The 23,468-nt window shown below is 32.0% G+C and overlaps 1 protein-coding gene across 2 annotated transcripts; it reads left to right on the top strand.

The window, feature by feature from the left end:
• Positions 1-13,506: 13,506 nt before the first annotated feature.
• Positions 13,507-16,553, top strand: LOC114174180 (Pentatricopeptide repeat (PPR) superfamily protein). Of its 2 annotated transcripts, XM_028058968.2 has the most exons (3): positions 13,507-14,801; positions 14,907-15,961; positions 16,053-16,553. In XM_028058968.2, the coding sequence occupies exons 1-2, from the start codon at positions 13,744-13,746 to the stop codon at positions 15,802-15,804; spliced, it is 1,956 nt and encodes a 651-aa protein (XP_027914769.1). In that variant the 5' UTR covers positions 13,507-13,743; the 3' UTR covers positions 15,805-15,961; positions 16,053-16,553. The 2 variants fall into 2 exon arrangements, with proteins under 2 accessions (XP_027914769.1, XP_027914767.1); XM_028058966.2 differs by having other exon boundaries at positions 13,507-15,961.
• The last annotated feature ends 6,915 nt before the right edge of the window (positions 16,554-23,468 follow it).

Below are 23,468 nucleotides of genomic sequence, written 5' to 3'. Positions count from 1 at the left end.
TCACTTTATGGTGAGCCAGAAATTTTGCAACCCGGCTCAACCCACCACGAGTTGGTGGGTTAAGTGGGTTGACTCACTAACTCACATAAAAAAAATATTTATGTATTTATTTTTAAGTATTCATATATTTAAATAATTTTTTAAGCAATTCATGAGATGACAATCATAGTAAAATCAAGAACCAATGTCTTGATCATGCTCACCACCAATATATGATGAATTATTTCGAAGAAAGTGTCCATATAGTCCAAGAAAACATGACTAATATTACATATTTTCTGTCATGCTATTCAACAAAATATAAATAAAAAAACTACACATTTTTGTCATGCTAATTTAGAAAAAAAATTGTTTATAAGACAGTTTGATTGAGTAATTTACTATAAATATTATAGTTAAAGATTAAAGTATTAACATATATAACTTATAACTTGACAATCAAATTAATTAAACATTCAAACTATTCAAATATTATTGAACAATATTTTAACATTTAAAAATATGAAATTGTAAACAAACATAAGTAGGGGCAGTAAATAATTATTAAAAAAAATTAAAAAAAATTGTAAAAAAAGTTTTTGAGTTAAGTGGGTCAATCCACCCTCAACTCGGCTCAAATCCGTTTAATCCGTGGATTAGGTGAGCCGCGTTGAGTTCAACCCACTTTTAAAAAAATTTATTTTTTTTCAATCCAACTTGGTTCAAACCCGTAATGAGCTAGTTTAGCTCTCAGGTTAAAACTCATTTTGATTTCTCACAGAAGAGCATGGAGAAGCTCTGATAGAATCTCGATTAGTTGCAACACCAATGCTCTCAGGCCTTCCGCTTCCAAAAGAGGAATGCACAATCCTTAGTCATCACCGTATTAATTGATGATAACACCTTATTCATCGATTTTACTAACAATGCCAGGTCCGATATCAAATAAAAAGGGACACAAAAAATATGTTATTTTCTTCTCTTAAACTAATATTTTTTAAAAATAATATGTATTTATTAATAATACAAATGGTTTTATACTATCATATAAAAAATTGTCTTTCTAAAGAATTATTTTACTATTTTATCAATTTAATTTACTTATAAATTGATTTACCGTAAAAATGGAAATATATTTCTACTATCATTCAATATCTACTCAATTATTATTTTAGTTCTTGAATAGCACTTTCTCAAATCTAGAATCTTCGTATTAATCTCTAAAATGTCAACCGTGTTTAAAGTCAGAATTATTTTTGTTAATCAAAATTTAATTCATGATAAGCATTTCTAAAATTATTTTAAAAATTCCTTTCTAATGTATTTTCACGTCAATTGTGTCCTTCGACATATTTTAACCATCATCAATTGTGTCCTTAGATATATTTGAACCTTAATTTTTGTTTCTAATCTATTTTTAATATATTTATCATTGAAGAATAACTTATATTTGAAGTACTAGTTCGTTTTCTCTATACTATTTTTTTATTCTTATTTTTTATCCTTTATAATTTCTAATTAGTTGGTTATTTAATAAATTATCAAAAAATAAATTATATTTAAATTATTTATTTAATACTATTGTTTCATTTTTAGTTTTTTCCTTTATGATTTCTAATTATTTAGTCATTTAATAAAATTATATTTAGAAAAATATATTTTACTTTTAATTCTTAAAATAATATTATTTTAAAAAATAATATATATTTATTAATGATAAAAGTTATTTACACTATCATATAAAAAATTATCATGTAATAACTTTATTTTACAAAAAGTTGTTAAAAAAATTATTTATCATTTTCATATTAAATTATTATATAAATAATTTTATTGTTGAATTTTCTTCATTTTTTTACGTAAAAATTAAACTAATATTTTCAACTTCAAAATGTTAGAACTTGTGACTTTAATAAGACAAAATTAAAAGTAAAAGCTAATAAAGAGTCTTAAAATATACTAAAGTATTAAAGTATTTATATTTTCATTGAGTTTAGGAATATAAATTATATGTATATTCATTATGAGTCTAACAACAAACACTACCCCTATATAAAAAAATATTAGATAAAAGTAACTTATATTTATAATATTAATTTTTTTCTATATTATATTTTTTCATTTTTAATTCTATTATTTTATGATTTTTAATTACTTGATCATTTAATAAAATAAAATTTAGAAAAAATTATTTTATGTTTACTTCTTAAAATAATATTATTTAAAAAATAATATATAATTATTGATAATACAAATTTTTTACATATAAAAAATTTATCATGTAATAATTTTGTCTAAAAAACATGGTAACAAAATATTACATTTACCTTTTTTTTTATAAATTATAATATAAATATTCTCTTTGCTGCATGTAAGACCCACTTTTATTTTGACCCTAATGTTTAAGGGCATGTCCTATTCTAATGGGCCTAAGGCCAGCCTGTTGACAAAAAGAAGAAGATGGACATCTTCTTCCAATAAGAAATTTTGATGATGATGATGACTTATGAAGAAGTATAGAAGACTTGATGATGATGCATGGAAAAATGTTGAAGACTTAAAAGAATGCTTTGATTCAAGAGATGCATTAAAGACTTAAGGGTTTAGTTGTTTAAGTCTTGTAATTTGTGTTTGTTATTTAAAATAGTTAAATTAGCATGTCAAGAGTCAAAAGGCAAAATCCAAGTAGTAGAGCACCAAGAGAATTTTTTTTTATCTGCAAAACTTACTGGAACAATCGATTATTCTTAGTGATAATCGATTATCTAAGTTAAAACTATTTTTTGAGAAAAACCTCTGGAATAATCGATTATCACTTGCTGATAATAGATTATCCTGACTGATAATAGATTATCACAGCAAGAAAAATATTTTTAGAAAAGTTTTTGTGATAATCGATTATCACTTATGATAATCGATTATCTATGGCAGTTATGACTTAACTTTTCATATTCTTAACCTAATTCCTAAATAGGCTTCTATAAATAGAGTGGTAGGCTTTCATTATCAATACACACAGAAGTTAGAGAAGTCTGAGTACTTGAGAACTCTATGTGGGAAGGCTTTGAAAAACCTAGTGTGGGTAGAGCGATAACTTTCATCAAGTGGGATCTTGAGTGATTGAGTGCTGCTGTTGTTGCTAGGAGAAGCCGATCATCCTTTGTGGGATTCAAAGGAGGTGTTCATTCCTTGTGTGATTCAAGGAAGGTGTTTTCATCCCTTGTAGATTTCAAGGGAGGTGTCTTCATCTCTTGTGTGATTCAAGGGAGGTGTTTTCTAAACCCTAATCTTTCTTATCATTGATTGTAAGTTTGGTTTATTTTAGTGATTGAGTTAATCTCGTTTTTTAGAGATTAACAACTGGACGTAGGATCTTTTGATCTGAACCAGTATAAATACTCTGTGCAATTTTCTCTTCTCTACTCTCTTTATTTTATCGTGTTTATTAAAATAAAGGAGATAATTTTAATTGATATTTGATTTTAAAAGGGAAAATTTTAAAAGCACATTTTTTATTAAGAACCCAATTAACCCCCCTCTTGGTTTTTGTCCGCACGCTCAAACATTCCGCTGCGCGATACCAACAATTGGTATCAGAGCTTGCTTTGATAGTTATTCAAAAAAAAAAATTCGAAAATGGTTGGACAAAATCAAACCTTTGCTGAGGGTGCGTCTATCAACAGACCTCCTCTATTTACTGGTGAAAATTATCCTTTCTGGAAAATCAGGATGCAAATCTTTTGGAGTCTATTGATAGAGGTATTTGGGATGCTATTTTAAATGGTCCTTTTGTTCCTACTATTACTGTTAATAATTTGCAGGAACCTAAGCCCTTTTCCCAATGGACTACGGAAGAAAATAGAAGGGCTCAATATGATGTTAGGGCCAGAAATATAATATCATCTGCACTAACTCTTGATGAATTTTATAGAATTTCAGTTTGTACAAGTGCCCAGGAAATGTGGGAGATTTTACGAGTAACCCATGAAGGAACAAATGATGTTAAGCGTGCAAGGAAGAACTCATTAATTCAAGAATATGAGATGTTTCGAATGCAACAAGGCGAAACCATTTATGATGTGCAGAAGAGATTCACCCACATCGTTAATCATCTCTCTGAGTTAGGTAAAATTTTTGATATTGATGAATTAAATATTAAAATTTTGAAATCTTTGAACAGGACATGGTAGCCAAAGGTTACCGTGATCACTGAATCTCAAAATCTTACAACAATGTCCATGGCGGCTCTTTTTGGTAAATTGAGAGAGCATGAACTTGAACTTGGGCGTTTAAATGAAGAAGATGACCAAGGAAGGAAAAGAAACATAGCTTTCAAATTTGAGATCATCAAAAGCAAAAGCCCCAAAGAAGATGATGACTCTGATGATGAGAATATGAGTCTAATGATAAAGAAGTTCACAAAGTTTATGAAGAGCAATGGCAAAGGTCATCACAAAAGGTATAAAAACGAAAACCAAAACTTTGTTTCAAATTTCAATTGCTATGGATGTGGTGAAACAGGTCACATAAAAGCGGACTGCCCAAATGCTAAAAAGGGTAAAGAAAAGAAGGGAAAAAAGGTTTTCAAGAAAAAGAAATGGGAGGATAACGATTCAAGTTCTTCGTCAAGTTTTTCTTCAAGCTTATCCAACTCTAGTGAATCTGATGAGGAAGTAAATCTATGTTTGATTGCTGACCATGACTCTTCTGACAGTGAGGTAAGTTCTTGTAGTAATGACAATGATTACGATTCTTTGTATGATGCATTTCAACAACTACTTCATAAATCTAGTAAGTTAGATGCTGCTCACAAGAAATTAAAATATGATTTTAAGGAGTTACAAAGTAAGTTTGAAAACACTCTTGAAGAAGAAGAAGTCTTGAAAAATAAAATTTCAATTTTAGAAAATAAAGAGACTGAAATTATTGAATGTGCATCTTGTAAAAGCTATATGTTTGATTTAAATATTCTAGAAAAATAACTTGAAGATGCATTAGAAATTAAAAGTGTTAAAAAGCCTAATTTTAAGAAAAATGATTTAAGTAACAACAAGCAAGCTCCTAAGAATAAGAATAAAAGAGCCCATAGGGTATGGGTAGAAAAAGGTAAACCTTATTCTAGGAATATAAATTGTGTAACATGTTTTTATTGTATGTTAAAGGGGCACACTTCAAATAAATGTAGAATCAAACATTTTGATGTCCCTAATGGAATATGTGCGTGGATTCCTATTATAAAGTAACATGTCTCTAACCTCAAAGGACCCAAAGAAGTTTATTGGGGACCAAAATGTTATTGTTCTCTATCTCACATGATATTTAAAAAAAAAAATCAAGAAAGTCCCTTTGGATGTTCAAAGAGCTAGTATATTTGTCAAACTTTTGGTATCCTGGTGAGTTATATGATTTTATAATGGGTTTGAATATTAGATATGTGAAAAAGTGGTAAAAATCATTAATTTCAGTGTTTTCCGAAAAACTCCGTTGTGATAATCGATTATCTCAGGTGATAATCGATTATCAGTAATCGATTACCTCAGGTAATAATCGATTATCAGCAAATCTGGAAATTTTTGTTCGTGGATATGAACCAATAATCGAAATCGATTATCTTAAGCTGATAATCGATTATCTTGCATAGTAGGACATATATTTTCAAATTTTTTTTACCGTTTGAATGAGCTTTTCAAAAATTTAGACCATGAGCAACAACTAGGTACTTCATAAATGCAAATTAAACGTTGGAGTTCATTTTGTTAATATAACATTTCCTTCTTTAAACCCATATTTTTTAATCTTTAGAGTCTCTCTTTCATTTAGGGGGAGTCTTTGATTAAGGGGGAGTATTTGTTCTTGAAATGTTTGTATCAAAAAGGAGAAATATTATATGTAGGAGGAGTTTTTATATCTTAAATAATTTTTTAAGGGAACTTAAGTTATCTGATTTAGGGGGAGTTGTCTAAAGAATTCATTTTTTATTATGATAAAAAAGGGGGAGATATTTTTGTGTTATTATCTTGTGATAAGTGGTACCTATTTAAGGGAAAGATATGTGTTTATTGATATCTTGTAATACCTTATGTTTTAAAAGGAGAGAAAAATTAATTATCTTTTATTTTGATTAACTACTCTTTTCTCTTAAGTTGTTTATTAAGAACATGACATATCACAAGTCTTCAGTAATTTTTGATCATCATCAAAAACGGGGAGATTGTTGACAAAAAGAAGAAGATGGACATCTTCTTCCAATAAGGAGTTTTGATGATGATGATGACTTATGAAGAAGTATGGAAGACTTGATGATGATGCATGGAAAAATGTTGAAGACTTAAAAGAATGCTTTGATTCAAGAGATGCATTGAAGACTTAAGGGTTTAGTTGCTTAAGTCTTGTAATTTGTGTTTGTTATTTAAAATAGTTAAATTAGCATGTCAAGAGTCAAAAGGCAAAATCCAAGTAGTAGAGCACCAAGAGAATTTTTTTTATCTGCAAAACTTACTGGAATAATTGATTATTCTTAGTGATAATCGATTATCTAAGTTAAAACTATTTTTTGAGAAAAGCCTCTGGAATAATCGATTATCACTGCTGATAATCGATTATCACCTGCTGATAATAGATTATCCTGACTGATAATAGATTATCACAGCAAGAAAAATATTTTTAGAAAAGTTTTTGTGATAATCGATTATCACTTATGATAATCGATTATCTATGGCAGTTATGACTTAACTTTTCATATTCTTAACCTAATTCCTAAATAGGCTTCTATAAATAGAGTGGTAGGCTTTCATTATCAATACACACAGAAGTTAGAGAAGTCTGAGTACTTGAGAACTCTCTGTGGGAAGGCTTTGAAAAACCTAGTGTGGGTAGAGCGATAACTTTCATCAAGTGGGATCTTGAGTGATTGAGTGCTGCTGCTGTTGCTAGGAGAAGCCGATCATCCTTTGTGGGATCCAAAGGAGGTGTTCATTCCTTGTGTGATTCAAGGAAGGTGTTTTCATCCCTTGTGGATTTCAAGGGAGGTGTCTTCATCTCTTGTGTGATTCAAGAGAGGTGTTTTCTAAACCCTAATCTTTCTTATCATTGATTGTAAGTTTGGTTTATTTTAGTGATTGAGTTAATCTCGTTTTTTAGAGATTAACAACTGGACGTAGGATCTTTTGATCTGAACCAGTATAAATACTCTGTGCAATTTTCTCTTCTCTACTCTCTTTATTTTATCGTGTTTATTAAAATAAAGGAGATAATTTTAATTGATATTTGATTTTAAAAGGAAAAATTTTAAAAGCACAATTTTTATTAAGAACCCAATTAACCCCCCTCTTGGTTTTTGTCCGCACGCTCAAACATTCCGCTGCGCGATACCAACACAGCCCATAGGGGTACCCAAGACCCCTTACAACCCTTGTTTCCTTTCATTCTACTCACTTTGCAAAACAGCTCACTTCCTCTCTCTCTCTCTCTCTTTTCTCCTCCAACAGAGCTCTGCTAGGGTTTGGGTCACATTCTTCGTCGAGCTAGTGAACTTTATTTCTATTTCACATCAGTTGGCCCTCAACTCATACTCTTTCTTCTCTAGTTTGATTTTCGTGATTCCAACTAGGGTTCATCGTAGTAACCCGTACTTGTTTTGGTATTAGTGTTACCAGCTCACGAAGCTGTTATTGGACCTGTGGTACCATTCTGCTTGCCTAAACACCGTCACAATAACTTTTGATAAGGTAAGGGAAGATAGGGTTCTACTGTTTTCATGTTATTCTGCCTGCTTGGTTTGTTTTACACTTTGGGTGATTGATGTATGTTGTTTGTTGCGTGATAACCTATTACTTGCACTGCTGTGATGGTTTGGATTTGGTTTCGCACGAGTGAGAGTAGTGAGTTCTGCTGAACTCGCCCAAGCGAGTTGGGTGGTCATCCAAAATGAAAGCTCTGGCTTAAGCGAGGAGTTCTCGCCTAAGCAAGAACAGCAGCAGCTTACCCCCTCTCTACTTTGAGGGCTCGCCTAAGCGATAACCACTCGCTTGAGTGAGAGTAGTCTCGCCTGAGCGAGATAGGCTAGCTTGAGCGAGACCTCGACATGCCCATTGTTCACAATCTTGTCAAGGCGAGATATGGCAGCTTGAGCAAGGGGTTCTCCTCGCCTGAGAGAGATTGACAGTGGTGATTTGATAAGTGTGTGTTTCAAATGATTGATTAGTTGGTTACTTTAAATAGTTACGTATGATGCATTGTATGTATTCTATATGACACAATGGGATTGGAATTGATGAGCTTGGTATGATTATGCGTATGAAACATGGTTGGATGGTTGGTTAAATATTGACATGAGATTGGTGTGCATGATAAATCTATGATTGGTTGGTGAGACATGACTATGATATGGTTAGGACGTAATTCCATGAATCACTTGGCGAGATCTCATGGTGGTGCCTCATGTAATGGACGTAATTCCATGACCCTCTTGATGAGAGCTCATGGTGGTGCCTCATGTAATGGACGTAATTTCATGACCCTCTTGGTGAGAGCTCATGGTGGTGCCTCATGTAATGGACGTAATTCCATGACCTTCTTGGTGAGAGCTCATGGTGGTTCCTCATGTAATGGACGTAATTCCATGACCTTTTTGGTGAGAGCTCATGGTGGTGCCTCAGGTAATGGACGTAATTTCATGACCCTCTTGGTGAAAGCTCATGGTGGTGCCTCAAGTAATGGACGTAATTCCACGAATCTCTTAGTAAGGTTTCATGGTGGTGCCTCAATATATAATTAAGTAAGGATTCAAGTAAGAATTGTATCTTGAAGCTCTAAAGAGTTAGTTAGTCTCACGCAGAGCGTACTGACTCAAGTGGTGAGAGTAGTAGGAGGCCCTAGTCTTTGGTAGGATAATGGCCTTAGATGTTTGAAGGATAACCTTGTGCGTGGTAGGGTGAAACCCATTGGCAATGACTCTGTAAAGTAGTAAAGGCCACCACAAGTGCAAGCATTTAGTGAATCCAACTAATTATATGTATCCGGATAATTGAGTCTTAGAGTCTTACTTGGTTGCTATCACATGCTTGGTTGATTCATGTATTCTTGACTTTTAAATTGCATGCTCAAATGTATGATAAAACCTTTTTACTCTAGCTTACCTTTTCTGTTTGTTTGTGTGTTCTGTGTGTGGTTTTCTCCTTTTGCGATGATCATCAAATTATTGATGTGAGCATATATGGGAACCCCTAGTGGTCATCAGGGTAATGGAAACTTCGTTGCGTAGCTATTCTTGGGTTGGATTCCCTGCTCCGAGTACTCTTTAAGGTTGAGGCCTATGTACTGTCTTTGCTCTATGAGCATATATTTCGGATAACTGTCAAAACATTTATTCTTGTTCTTCTTTTGTTAATGGCATCGTGGTGTGCCTTAATTTTATCTCCGTGTATTTTGGAAAATTGTAAGGAGTGACACTTATACTCCATGACAACGCTCTTTATGTTATATCCTATGTGACATTTCATTTAATTAATCGCACTTATTAAATGGGACGTTACACTACATATTTTCTTATACCTTTAGTATGTAAAAATTAAATTGATATTATTTAAATTAAAACATTGTGCTTAATAATTCATTTCAAAGGTTTAAACTATATATTTGTAATAAAATTCACACTTCTTCATATTATAAGTTTTGTTTTATATTTTTTGAATTCACTTTTTATTATTTTCAATTTGCAAATATAGAGCATAAGTAGGGGTGACTCAACGATTTAGGATGCCTAAAACAAATTTAAAAAATAAGGTCTTTTATTTAAAATTTAATTTTTGAACTTTTTTATGTAAAATTATTTATTAAATTGTCATAATTAATTTCATTTAACATTTTTTTCTCAATAGATAATAGGACTAATATGTTTAATCTTTCTTGAGACCTTCTTGATCTTAAATAAGTTTTTATTATCTTTAGCTTTGAGAAATTTCTTTCGGTTGAAACAACTAACACTAAAATTGTTAACATTATTATATAAGTTATATATACATTTAGAAAAGAATTTATTCTTTCTATATAATTAAGAATGTCAATTGGTTTATCATTTTCCAAACCTATAATTTTCCTTAAGATATTTAACTCTGAAATTAAATCAAATCCATCAATATCCAACAAATTATCATGTTTTAAAGATTTTTCAAGGTTTAAGTATTTTTCTTTCAAAAATGAAATATCTACAAACCGTAATACACAAGTCATTTGCTCTTTTTTGTGAATGAATTAAAACAATAAAACATTATTCTAGTTGTCAAGAAAATAAACTAGATGGTAGACTTGCAGTATCTTGAAATTTGAAGTCTCTTTTTCATTCTTAAGTATTAACTTTTTCACAAACTTGCAAAGTTGTTTATTTTAAGATTAATCATTAATAAAAATAATTAAAAAATATTGCTCTTCTAAACTTGATAGTAAGTTTTTTTCTAAACTTCAATTATCTTTCTACAGAAAACTCAACTTTGAATAATACTCCAATTAATCTATTATCCACCAAAAGATTAAACCATAATCTAATTAATAGTTTTGTAAAAAAATTCACTTTCTCCTCAAGATATATGCAAAAAAAAAACACTCAAAACCCATAGATCTAAAAGTACTGAAAAATAAAACTAAGCAAAAGAAACACATTTCTAATTCTAATACAAATCTAAAGCAGAATAAAAATAACAATAACACAAATAAAAAGAAAGAACACACTAACCAGAAATGAGGCTGAAAAAATTGGTATACACGGGCAACGTGAGATTCAAGAGATTTAACCGATGTAATCTGCCAAAACCTAGAAAACCTAGAAAAAAGACTATTAGAAGGAAATAAAGTAAGGATAATTAAGAGAAGTCATTGAGAGATTAAAGAAGAAAATAGAATCCATATTAATTATAAGAGAATAAAGATAGCTAATCATTATCTTCCTCGTAAACAAAATTAAAATCTACTACAAGAATGTTTTAACTCATTAATTACAATTTTTTACTACCAATAAAAATTAACATACACTAATAATAATTTAATTAAATTTTATTCCCAAGCATAAACTTATAATTAATTTAATAGAGATATATTAGCAATAAAATATTTTTGTGAGACTTTTTTTTATCTTAAACATAATTTTATAATTAGTATAATAGAGATATATTCATTAGTATTAAAACAAATTTGTGGCCTTTTTTTCTTAAACATAATTTTATAATTAATTTAATAGAGAAATATTAGTAGTAATTTTTTTGGAGACCTTCTTATCCTTGAGGCCTAAAGCGAGTGTTTTACTCACTTTACCCTTGAGCCGACCCTGAACATAAGACTTTATTAAGAATGAAAAAAAGGTAAAGACTAACAAACTAATTATTTTAAAATATACTATTAATGTATTTATATTTTCATTATATAAGTATAGGAATATATATATATATTATATGTAAATTGATTAGACGAGTACAACGACACATATTAGAAAAATATAATAAATATTATATTAGTTTAGCAATATAAACATTATATGAGTCTGTCCATACACCGATTAGACGAGTATAAAAAACTATTAGATGAGTCTAACAATACACAATAAATGAGTTTGTTCATACATTAATTAGATAAGTATAATAAGAAAATTAGATCAGTCATTTCATATATTGATTAAACGAGTCTAAGAATACATTGATTAGACGAGTATAACTGTTCCTGCATGGACAATGTTAGATCATTATGAGACCTAAACCTTATCTTACCACAATCTTCAAGCTTTTCGGATGGATACACCTTGGTTTTATTTGTCATATCTTCGTCACTCGATATTTCATAAAATATGGGGGGTTACTTGCAGAAAAGGCTCCAACGATCAAGTCAGCAAAGCTCTTAAAGTCAAATTTCAAATTATATGCACTAATGAAATGTGTACCTTTAATTACTAGGGTTCACTCTTTTTTATACGGGATTAATCTAGTTTTTACCTTGGTTTAAACCACGGGCCTTAATTACATTTATAGTGGCCTAATCTTTATTGGGCTTGGTGTGGATTTAGTGGAGCCCAAACTTTAGGCCCATCACTATTTCATAGTGGCTTTAATTGTCTTTTCCCTAAGTTAAAGTAGGTGGCATCTCCTTGCTACGATTGGTTGGTGCAAGTGTCATCTTTATGATTGGTGAATTCGCCTAGTTGATTAACCGTTCCATTATATACTTCAGCTGATTCATGTTTATTGACTCGATACGTCGGCATGTACCCGGTTACAGTCTGTGTATAACTCCATTAGATGAGTCTGTTGATGTATCGACTTGGTGAGTCTTTCCATACACTAATTAGATGAATATAGCGAAAAAATTATATGAGTCTAACACTATACATTAGACGAGACTGTCCATATACTAATTAGACAAGTATAAAAAAAAAAATACTAGACAAGAAATTTCATAAGTTGATTAGACGAGTATAACAAAAATTATTAGACAAGTCTATGAATACATTAATTAGATGAGTAAAGCAAAAAAATTACATGAGTTTGTCGATGTGTTGATATGTCTAACAATACACATTAGACGAGTCATTCATATATTGATTAGACGATACTAACAGTATGCATTAGACAAGTCTTTCAACACATAAATTAAATGAGCCTATTAACATACATTAGACAAGTCTGTTCATTCATTGATTAGATGAAGCTTTGCAATACACATTAGATGAGTATGTTCATACATTTTTTAGATAAATATAGCAAAAAACATTAGACATGTCTAACAATACACATTAAACAAGTATGTCCATATACTAATTAGAAAAATATAACTAAAAACATTAGATGAGTCATTCCTTACATCAATTAGATGAGTCTAAGAATACTTATTAAATGAGTATGTTCATACATTAATCAGACGAGTCTTGCAACATTTTTGACGAATTTGTCCATACATTGATTAGACAAGTATAACAATATACTTTAGACGAATTTGTTCAGACATATATTAGATGTGCTTATTTATACACATTAGACGACTTTATCCATCCTCTAATTAGACGAGTTTTGCAATATATATTAGACAAATTCGCTATATATTGATTATACGAGTTTAACAATATATATTAAATGAGTGTGTCCATATATTAAATGAGTCTAACAATATATATTAATCAGATTTGTCAATACAGTGACAAGACGAGTCTACTCTACACATTTTTGCATATTTAAAAACTCTATTTTATATTCTTGAACATGTTTTATCCTTTATATTTTTACAAAACTTTAGTATTTATATTTTTTAAGACATAGTGACTATTTAAACCTATAAATCATTTTTTAGTTAATTAGATTCAAAACTTAACTATACTCTTAAAAATACTTATAATTTATTTGCTCAATCTTTAAACCTCTTTTAATAAACACAAATATAAATACACACATGTGCGTAAGCAAGGTTTAAAAAGATAGATCATAATATGAAACTGAAATTGTATATAATCAAATTAGGGTTGTGTAATGAATTTTTTTTTTTTGTGCTACTAAGAAAAGTGTCTCGTGAAGAGTCTTGACGTGGCAGTTCTGATTATGTTGCCCAGCAACCACAGGAAATGTAATGACAAGGGTTGACAAGGAGTCGAGGTTCGACAAAAGGGTTAGTGCACGCTGCTGGGGTTAATGCACGTTGCTGGGGCTGAAAATAAGGTGGCGCGGGTCGTTCCACGCGGAGGCGCGATTGAAACTGTTGATGGCATCGCCGCCATAGCCGCCACAACTCTACTCAATGAGCCTCTATTGTAGAGCCTCAAAACCCTTCTTAACCCTCAAAGTGCGCTTCCTTGTGCCCTTGCCTTCTTCCTTTTCCTTCTGCACAAACGACGCCGTTGTGAACAACAACCGCTCGGTGGTGCTTTTCCGTGCCGCGGTTGCTGAGCCGGAGTTGCTGGTCCGGGTTCTTAACACGGTTAGAGACCGGCCCGTGTCTGCTCTCCGGTTCTTTCGATGGGCCGAGGGCCAAACCGGGTTCAAGCGATCTGAATTGGCATATGCCGTTATTCTCGACATTCTCGCGCGGAACGGCTTGATGCGGTCTGCGTATTGCATCATGGAGAAGGAGGCAGTAATAATGGGCGGCGTGGTGGATGTTTTGACCGACGGCGGGGTTTTTTCTTCCGACGTATCTGTTAAGCTTCTGGATTTGTTGCTTTGGATTTACGCGAAGAAGTCTATGCTTGGGATGTGCTGGTTGGTGTTTTATAAGATGATTGCTAAGGGGTTGTTGCCCGATGTGAAGAATTGTAATAGGGTTCTGAGATTGCTTAAGGATACCAACGTGGCGAGGGAGGTTTATAATGTGATGATGGAGTGTGGGATTAGGCCTACAACTGTTACATATAATACAATGTTGGATTCCTTTTGCAAGCAAAGGCAGGTTCAGCAAGCTCAGCAGCTTTTGATTCAGATGCAGAGGGTGGGGTGTTCGGCCAACGAATTGACTTATAATATTTTGGTCAATGGTTTATCACACGAGGGGGAGTTGGAGAAGGCCGAGGAACTGATTGAGGAGATGTTGAGATTGGGACTCAAGGTTTCGGCTTACACTTACGATCCTTTGATTCGTGGCTACTGTGAGAAAGGTATGCTTGATAATGCCTTGAGGCTTGTGGAGGAGATGTTGAGGAGAGGGGTTTTGCCTACGGTGGCGACCTACAATACAATCATGTATGGCCTTTGTAAGTGGGGAAGAGTGAGTGATGCTAGGCAGTTGTTAGATGTAATGGTAAATAAGAATCTGATGCCGGACTTGATTTCATTCAACACTCTAATTTACGGTTACAGCAGGTTGGGAAATTTAGGGGAGGCTTTTCTCTTATTTGTTGAGTTAAGATACAGAAGTCTAGTTCCCAGTGTCGTGACCTATAATACGCTTATTGATGGTCTTTGCAGATTTGGGGACTTGGATGTGGCCAGGCGGATAAAAGATGAAATGATCCAACATGGGCCTCATCCTGATGTATTTACGTATACAATTCTTGTTAGAGGATTTTGCATGATGGGGAACTTGCCAATGGCTAAGGAATTATTTGATGAGATGCTGCATAGAGGATTGCAGCCAGATCGTTTTGCATACATAACTCGAATAGTGGGTGAGCTGAAGCTTGGTGACCCATATAAGGCTTTTGGTATGCAGGAAGAAATGCTTTCCAAAGGCTTTCCTCCTGATTTGATTACTTATAATGTCTTTATTGATGGGCTCCACAAGTTGGGAAATTTGAAAGAAGCAAGTAAACTTGTGCAGAAAATGCTCTACGATGGAATCGTTCCAGATCATGTAACTTATACTAGCATCATCCACGCTCACTTGATGGCTGGGCATCTTAGGAAGGCTAGAGTGGTGTTCAATGAGATGTTGAGCAAAGGGATAGTTCCATCAGTTGTCACTTACACAGTTCTAATTCATTCATATGCAGTTAGGGGAAGGCTGGAACTAGCTATTTTGCACTTTATTGAGATGCTAGAGAAGGGTGTATGTCCAAATGTGATCACCTACAATGCTTTAATCAATGGACTTTGCAAGGTGAGAAAGATGGACCAGGCATACCATTTTTTTGTAGAAATGCAAGCAAAGGGCATTTATCCAAATAAGTATACTTACACTATTTTAATAAACGAGAACTGTAACTTAGGCCATTGGCAGGAAGCTTTGAGATTGTATAAGGATATGCTAGATAGAGATATTCAGCCTGATTCATGCACACATAGTGCCCTGTTGAAGCATCTAAGCAAAGACTATAAATTGCGTGCCGTTTGGCATCTTGAGAATGTTATTGGAGGTTGTGAATGAACTTATTATGTAAGGATGAAGTATTGGTTATTTATTATGCTTGGTTTGGCATTCTCACATGGCTAATGAGTAAAAGACATCCCTACATTTGAGTGGGTTTTAGCCTTTGAGGTTTAAATTCTTTGGACTGAATAATATATATTTTTCGACTGTCAAGGTAAGAATCCCTAAATTTTTTTAGATACACAATTCGTTATATATGACTATTATATTCCTGTGACCCTGATTCATCATCTAATTTGTTACAGGTTGAAGATGCTTATGGTGTTCCTGATGATTAAGATGGGCAGACTTCAACTATTTACATGTTTTGACATAGTATATCCTCAGACTAGGTAATACTTGGAAGAGTGGGGAATTATCAGTTAAGGTTCAAAGATCTGTAATGTTGTGCTTGCAAGGCTAGAGGTATACCTGTGAAGCTCAATCCTTCTCAAGATATTTCAAACAATTTTATTTGATATCTTACACAAATTTTAATTCATTTTTCTTAGTCTATTGTGGGTAAAGGGAACATTTTGACATGATAGTGCATATTCTTTGCATTAAGTTTTAATTATTTTTTAAGCCTAGTGATACACCTTTTGTTTTCCATCACAATTTGTACAATGAAAGGAAAATAAAAGACAGACCTTTTGTAGTTCTATACTAGGTAGCATTTGAATGCTCAACAATTTTCTCATCACTGTATTGTATCTTGCTATTCAGAATTCACTTACCTATGTCAATAAATTCATTTTTATCAGATACATTCTTCGGTTAAATTCTCTTTATCTCTTTTCCTGTTATTAATGTCCTTCCCAGTGCTTCTAGTTTTACATTATTGAGAATAGAAATACATAAATTAAAATAAGTGATACAGTCGACAAAATACTGAATTAGTATGGGATGTTGAGATGAAGTTGTATTCGGAATTATAGTCTGGAGAGTTCATTAACCGTACACTATGGAATTTTAACGCTCGTTATTATTTCATTTAAAAGGGAAACTGGAGTTTTGATTTAAATTGCTTGCTAATTTATTATGTTCATAATAAAGAGTAAGAAGTTTTGGAGAAAAATGAAGGTTGAGGAGATTATTCTCAACTGATCAATTATTAATATAAAAAATATGCTATCTGAAATACAGAAGGTTGATAAGAAAACCGAACCCCTTGGACCCTATATGATTGACTGGTGCAGTAAAAGAAAGTTTTAAAAGATGTTCTAGAAGACAATAATTAACTTTTTCTAACACTTTTCTGGTTGGAGTATATAAATTGTATGTACCAAGCATAGAACATATTCACTCAATTCGAGGGCCCCTTATAGACTTGGTCAGAACATCTACGACTTGATCATTGGAGCTGGTAAATTCAGTACTAATTTCTTTGGTCAGTAACTTTTCTTTAACGAAATGACAATCTATTTGTATGTGTTTGGTTGTTTCATGGAACACACATTAGAGACTATGTGAAGTGCACTTTGATTGCCACAATACAACTTTATTTGTTGAATCTTCACAAAATATCTATTCCCGGAGAAGTTGTTTGATCCACACAAAGTTTGCATGCGATTAAAGTGATTGTCCTATATTCAGCTTCAACTGGAAATCAAACAACTACATTCTATTTCTTGCTCTTATACAAAATAATATTGCCTCCAATAGGTATGTGATACCCATTAGTGGAACGTTTGTGTATAAGAGATCTTTCCCAATTAGTATTACAATACTCAGAAGTCAAAGAGGAAACAGAAGAGACATAACAAGGTGACAACTGATGACAACTCATAATTGTAAATGGGATGAGGATTTTTTATATAACAAATACCTTTGCATAGATACTTTTAACCGTTTTTCAAAAGGAATTGCACAAATTTAAAGTCACAAGAGTCCCTAGTATATTGGGTTCCATGGATTGCTAAAGCAGAGTACGAAGTTGAAATTCCTGTTTCTTCCACTGCTTAGTATTCTCTGATGAAATTTCTCTGCTGCCATTTTCATGGGGATAATAAATCTTTGGCCAAGGGGCCAAAGTTCGACAGATGTTGTCCAAGATATGTAATTCTTTCCGTTTAGTTTTTCTGATGTTACTGTGGGAGTTCCAAAGAAGGAGAACACCCACCTGTCTAAAAGGAGAATAAAAGGGGGCTGAACACCAACACACCACCGAGACAAGGTTGGAAATCTGAAATGAGGGTGGAAACAAAAAGCAGAAGAGCCGATGAGACAGATAGAGAAGACCATTGGAGGGTAGAGTATAGAGAGGTGGCAAATGTGGCGTGTGCTAAGGCTTTTGTTTCAATGACCACTAGGGTTGTGCATCACTTGACAAGGCACACCAGATCGGTGGTTGTCCAAGATTCTGATGGATTGGAAGTGACAGACTGAGCAAGATGGGACCTGCTCTGATACCTTGTTGAGAACAAGGAGTTTTGTAGAAAAATGAATTTGATAGATACTAAACTGATCTATTAATATAGAAAATCTGCAATATGAAATACAGAAGGTTGATATGAGAACCGACACCCTAGGATCCTGTATGATTATTGACTGGGACAACAAAAGGACAACTTTAAAAGATTTTGCAGAAGACAAAATAAACTTTTTCTAACATCCATATAACACTAGTTTGAATTTATGATTGAGTAATTTAATACAATTTTATAGTGTTGTTAAACTCTATGGTAGAGAGAAATATTAAGCTGAAACTGTGTGTCTTTGAAACAACTTGGGTGCTTTATTTATATTGAGGAAAAATAATCAGTAATATAGGAAATTTGATATCCTTTAATAGCAAAAATGTGATTCAGAAATAAATAAAAAATTCCTAATATTATATATATATATATATATATATATATATATATATATATGTTTCAGTGTATATAAAAATCTAGATATTCTTGATTAAATATAGTGAGCGAACAATTTCTTAATTTTACTTTGTTTTAGTTGCTTAGGAATTTCATACTTTTTGAGATCTGGTAGGTTCATATTTTTTGAACTCTGGTTTGTTTGTACCCAAACTGACAAGCTCCTGGACTCTTCTATATAATTTATCTCCTTCCTGAACCCAACTTATTTTGCTTTCTACTATATCCGTTCTGTTGTAATTATGGAAATAAGGTGTAAATCCTTTATAATCAAGAATGTATAGGTCATATATCTATTAATGGGGACACTTTTATTTTTTTCTCATATCAGATCTTTATTATCAGAGGATTTCAAATTTCTTCAACTTATTGTATTGATTCAATTGTGCAATATAGAGCTTTCCTATAGTTTAACACATCCACAAGTATAGGTTGGTTTCATGATGGTTTTTTCTTTTTATTTGAAGACTTCAATTTGAGAAAATTATAACTCCCTTCATGGAGAGGTGAATTAGTTACACTTTAGTCCAATTTAATACAAGTGACTTTTTGTAGGGATTTTCTTTTCCATTTGCAATAATTCTTGGTGTGGTTGAGAAATTTGAACCTCTACTAGCAACTTAGTCACTGTATAAGATGAAATAAAGATAATGATAATTCAAAACTAATAGTAGGCGTGTTTAAAATTCATTCATCTTTAAAGTCTTTGTTGAAATAACTAATAAGTAGTGCATTGGGAACCTTTTTTCTACTGTACTTATAATTAGTATCTCGTCCTAAATCTAGGAGTCTAGTGTACTCTATAAGTTGTACCTAGGAGTTTAGGGAAGTCGGATCTTTCATCTTCTCATTGTATCAAATTTCTATTATTATAAATAGAAGATCGTCAGAGGGATCTGGCAAGCCCTACAATTATATTCTCTCTTATTAATCTTAAGTGTCTTAAACTCAATTGATTGTCCAAAACTTGCCATTGGTAATACTGAAAGTTGTCCAACAAGGAAAAATGTCCTTGGGAGGCTCGTTATAATTGTTTTCCATTGGAGTGTAGTATATATTCATTTTGTAGAGTGGTCAAATGTAATTTTTAAAATTCTGTAAGATATAATGCACTTTAAGCATCTCTCAAGGGAGTGACTTTCTTCTTTAATTTGATCTTTTAAGCTATCACTGAAATCATATTTTATCATAGTTAGAAGAGTTTAGCCTCTTGAACACTTGTTGTAAAGCTTTTGAGCAAGTGGTAGCATATGATTGAATGAAAGTATTAAAAGGTTATGCAGTGGTGATGTCATTTAGTCATCCTTTTTTTTATTTTTTTTCTAGCACACAAACATTGCATTTGATTAACATATCTTTTGCTTAGGGTAACTTTTATGGTTATATTACAGAGTGATTTCAGACTTAAATATTTGATATTTTAGTAAAATGATTACAGGATTTGACTGAATATATTGTAACTTGGTAAACATATTCTATATCAAACTATAATTAGTATTTACATAGAAGTTAGAATGAAGTGAGATAGTTTATAAATTCCAATTCCATTTACAGGAGATTAAAATTTGGCTTTTATGCTCACCTTCCGTTGGAGATCTCACATCATGTTGATGTATGATCAAATTACAATATATAAGTCATCTTATAAGTCAACTTTATGAGATTGAACTAGCTTAAAGTCTATTTTCTAATATAGTATCAAAGCTTATCTTGGCAAGGTTTGTTGGGTCTATTATGTTACTAGCTATCTGAGATCACCCACAATATCTAGACCTACACTTCAGATGTTTAGTCCTTGGCAAGAGAGTATATTGAAGATCCCAAATCGACTAGATATATGACAAAAATTGATTGCAAACCTTACTTTACATTCTGAGTTTTTGATGCTCTCTAAGATCTTCATGCATTTTATTTACATGCTGAAATGATAAGAAATAAGAGGGTGTATGTAATTGGATAAAAGGAAATCCAAATCTGATAAAAATGTCTTAGTGTTGAATGTTATAGATGTTTGTGTGTGTATATGTGTGTTTGTGTTTATATGTGAGTGTGTAGGGAGCATATTAGGTGACAGGATAAAATTATAACCCTTGGAAAAGGAAGGGCCCTGATCCAACTGAAAAATATGTGACTAGAGAATGTAGTCTTGTTCCCCTCAGTTTTAATCTAGATAGAACAGATTGGTGGATGATGAAGTAGAAAGATCGAGGTCAGACTTGTGGTGCTAAGGGGAAGAGGGAGAAGTACTAGCAGGCTCTATTCATGCATCCACAATCCTTCACCCATGCTTGAACCATCTTCATTGTCATGGTACGTGTAAGCAATCTGATATTGTATAATTTGGTCTTTCTGCATGTATAAAAGCTATTTCCAGCAATTGTTCTGTTTGTAGCCTACTGCAATTGGTGACATAATTTGTACTCCTCTAGTAACATAAAAAAAAAGAGTTGATATTATGCTGTTGTAGTAGGCAAAGTAAAAGTGCCATGAGAAGAGATATATGAGCAGACCCATTACCTAAACAAGGGTAAAAAACCAGAGACTTGGACAAGGTTGAGGAGTGGCTGATGTCAAAGCTACTGGAGTCCGTGTTTCCCTGCTCCGAAAGATTGGAGCATAGCACATGTATTACATGCACCTAGTGTAACGGCTGGAAAAAGTGGCAGATGAGAGTGTCTAAGGAGGAGGTTTTACTCTCATAGTTGCTGGGTTGTGCATCACTTGTGGAGGCAGACTACATTCTTCTAAGGAAGAAGAGGTTTTACTCTCTCATACTTGCTGGGTTTTGCATCCTTGTGGAGGCAGACTACACTTCGGTGTTGAACTCGCTCAGCAAAACTTAATATGCATATATGTGTATATGTGTATGTATGTATGAATTTGTGCGTGCTTATAATATCAATCTGAAACTTTGGTTTAGAGAGGGCGGGAGAAGATAAAGGACAATCTAGGACACCTATAAGGTACTTAGGGTTGCAGTGTGGGGATATGCTTCTAGGTTTATAACCTAATGATTGAAGTGCGAAGGTTTCAGTTTTGGAAGGTGTGATTTTACTCATATGATGACTGATTTATGTTTCTCACGTTCTTTCAGTTGTTATAACAAAGGTTGTCAAATTTGGAATTCTTTCTTAGAAATAAAAAAAACGGTAAGACATGTTAGTGTAAGTAAATTTCATAATGTAATGTGAATTTAATGATAGGGCCTTACATTTGTGGATGTAGGCAGTTACGCAAGAAAATGTATGAGTTACATTCCCCTTTCTTAGGTTCTCATGTTTGGTAGCTCCACTGCTCTTGGTCTTAGTAGGTGGTAGATTTATGTTTAATTCAATTTCATATAATCTAGCTTATAATAAAATGAGTGTTGTATTTCACTTTTATATATATATATATATATATATATATATATATATAATAATAATTTATATATTATAATGTGACTATTTTTAGTTAAGGTGAGATTTTGAGTATACTTGTTGAGTAATAAACCTATAATAGTCCTAACAAACTTGACTATAATAGACTTTTAATAAATTTGCACAAATTTGAACTATTTAAGAAAAATAAAAAAAATTATATTCTTGATATTAATCATAATATATATTATCATTATCTCTATTTGTACTATTCACAACCTTTAAAAAGAAAATAAAATTATGTTAAAATAAATAGAAAGATCTAAAAATATTTCTTCTTAATAACTATGATGGTATTGAAAATAACTTTTATGATGGTTTTTATAATAGATATTATAAATGAAGGGAAGGGAAAATAATAAGAAAGAGATATCTAGAATCTAGGTACAATACATAGTTTTTCAATATAGTCTTAAAAACGTATTCTAGCACTTGTCTTCATATTAGAGTATACAAATTATATGTACTAAACTTGTATCAAATAAATTTAATTTGAGGTTGGTTTTTGTTAATGTATTTACACGTTGATCATTTAATTTGAGGTTCTCTCAAGGTTTTTGTTAATGTATTTACAAGATGATCAATGGAAACGAAAAAAATATGTATAAATTTCTTTGGACAACTTTCCCAATTGAATAAAATAACAATTGAATATTTTTCTTTATCTGTTTTAGGACTAATGTTAAGACAAATGAGATGATGATGTTGAAGTATTTTACATTGAATGTCATTCTTAATGGAAACAATATCCATAATCCATAACCCTGTAGTTGTCAAACTTCATAAAATTGAGTACTTTCTAGTGTCTTATCATCATTTCGGCTAACCATCAAAATTGACTTTTTATCGCTTCACTTTCTTATTTTTTATTTTTTAACTTTGGATATCTTAAATTTCAACAAAATAATATTAACATAATTAAATAATTATTAAAAATATCTTAAATTTTAAATAAATAAATAAATATATATATAATAATATAAACTAATAAAATTTATTATAAGAATTAAAATTTAACTCTACAAAATGCACGTGTACTAATGTGCATGCTTTTATCATCACTAATGATGAGCTTGGGTGTTGACTTCATCAGTATGTCTCTCGAAGAGTAGTGGGAGTGGTCTTCACCCATAATTATATTTGGGGGAGAGCAGTGAGAAAGATAACTCATACCTCTATGTAATTGTATTGGAAGTGAAGTTAGTAGAAAAAACTCTCAAGGAGACTGATGGGAAGTGACATATGTGTACTTTGCCAGAGAAACTCTCAAGAAGAGTGGTAGGAAGTTGCACTTGTGTATTTCGTTAAGGAAGCTCTCAAGGAGAGTGACGGAAAATGACACCTATATATTTCGTCAGTAAAGCAATAAGGGTAGTTGCTTTAGTGGTGA

Source organism: Vigna unguiculata, chromosome 2, assembly GCF_037176805.1.
Source record: "Vigna unguiculata cultivar grain cowpea cultivar isolate G323 ecotype 2 chromosome 2, ASM3717680v1, whole genome shotgun sequence".
Classification (NCBI taxonomy): Eukaryota; Viridiplantae; Streptophyta; class Magnoliopsida; order Fabales; family Fabaceae; genus Vigna; species Vigna unguiculata.
Note: the sequence above shows the minus strand (reverse complement) of the source record. Positions and strands in the feature narration are given on the sequence as shown.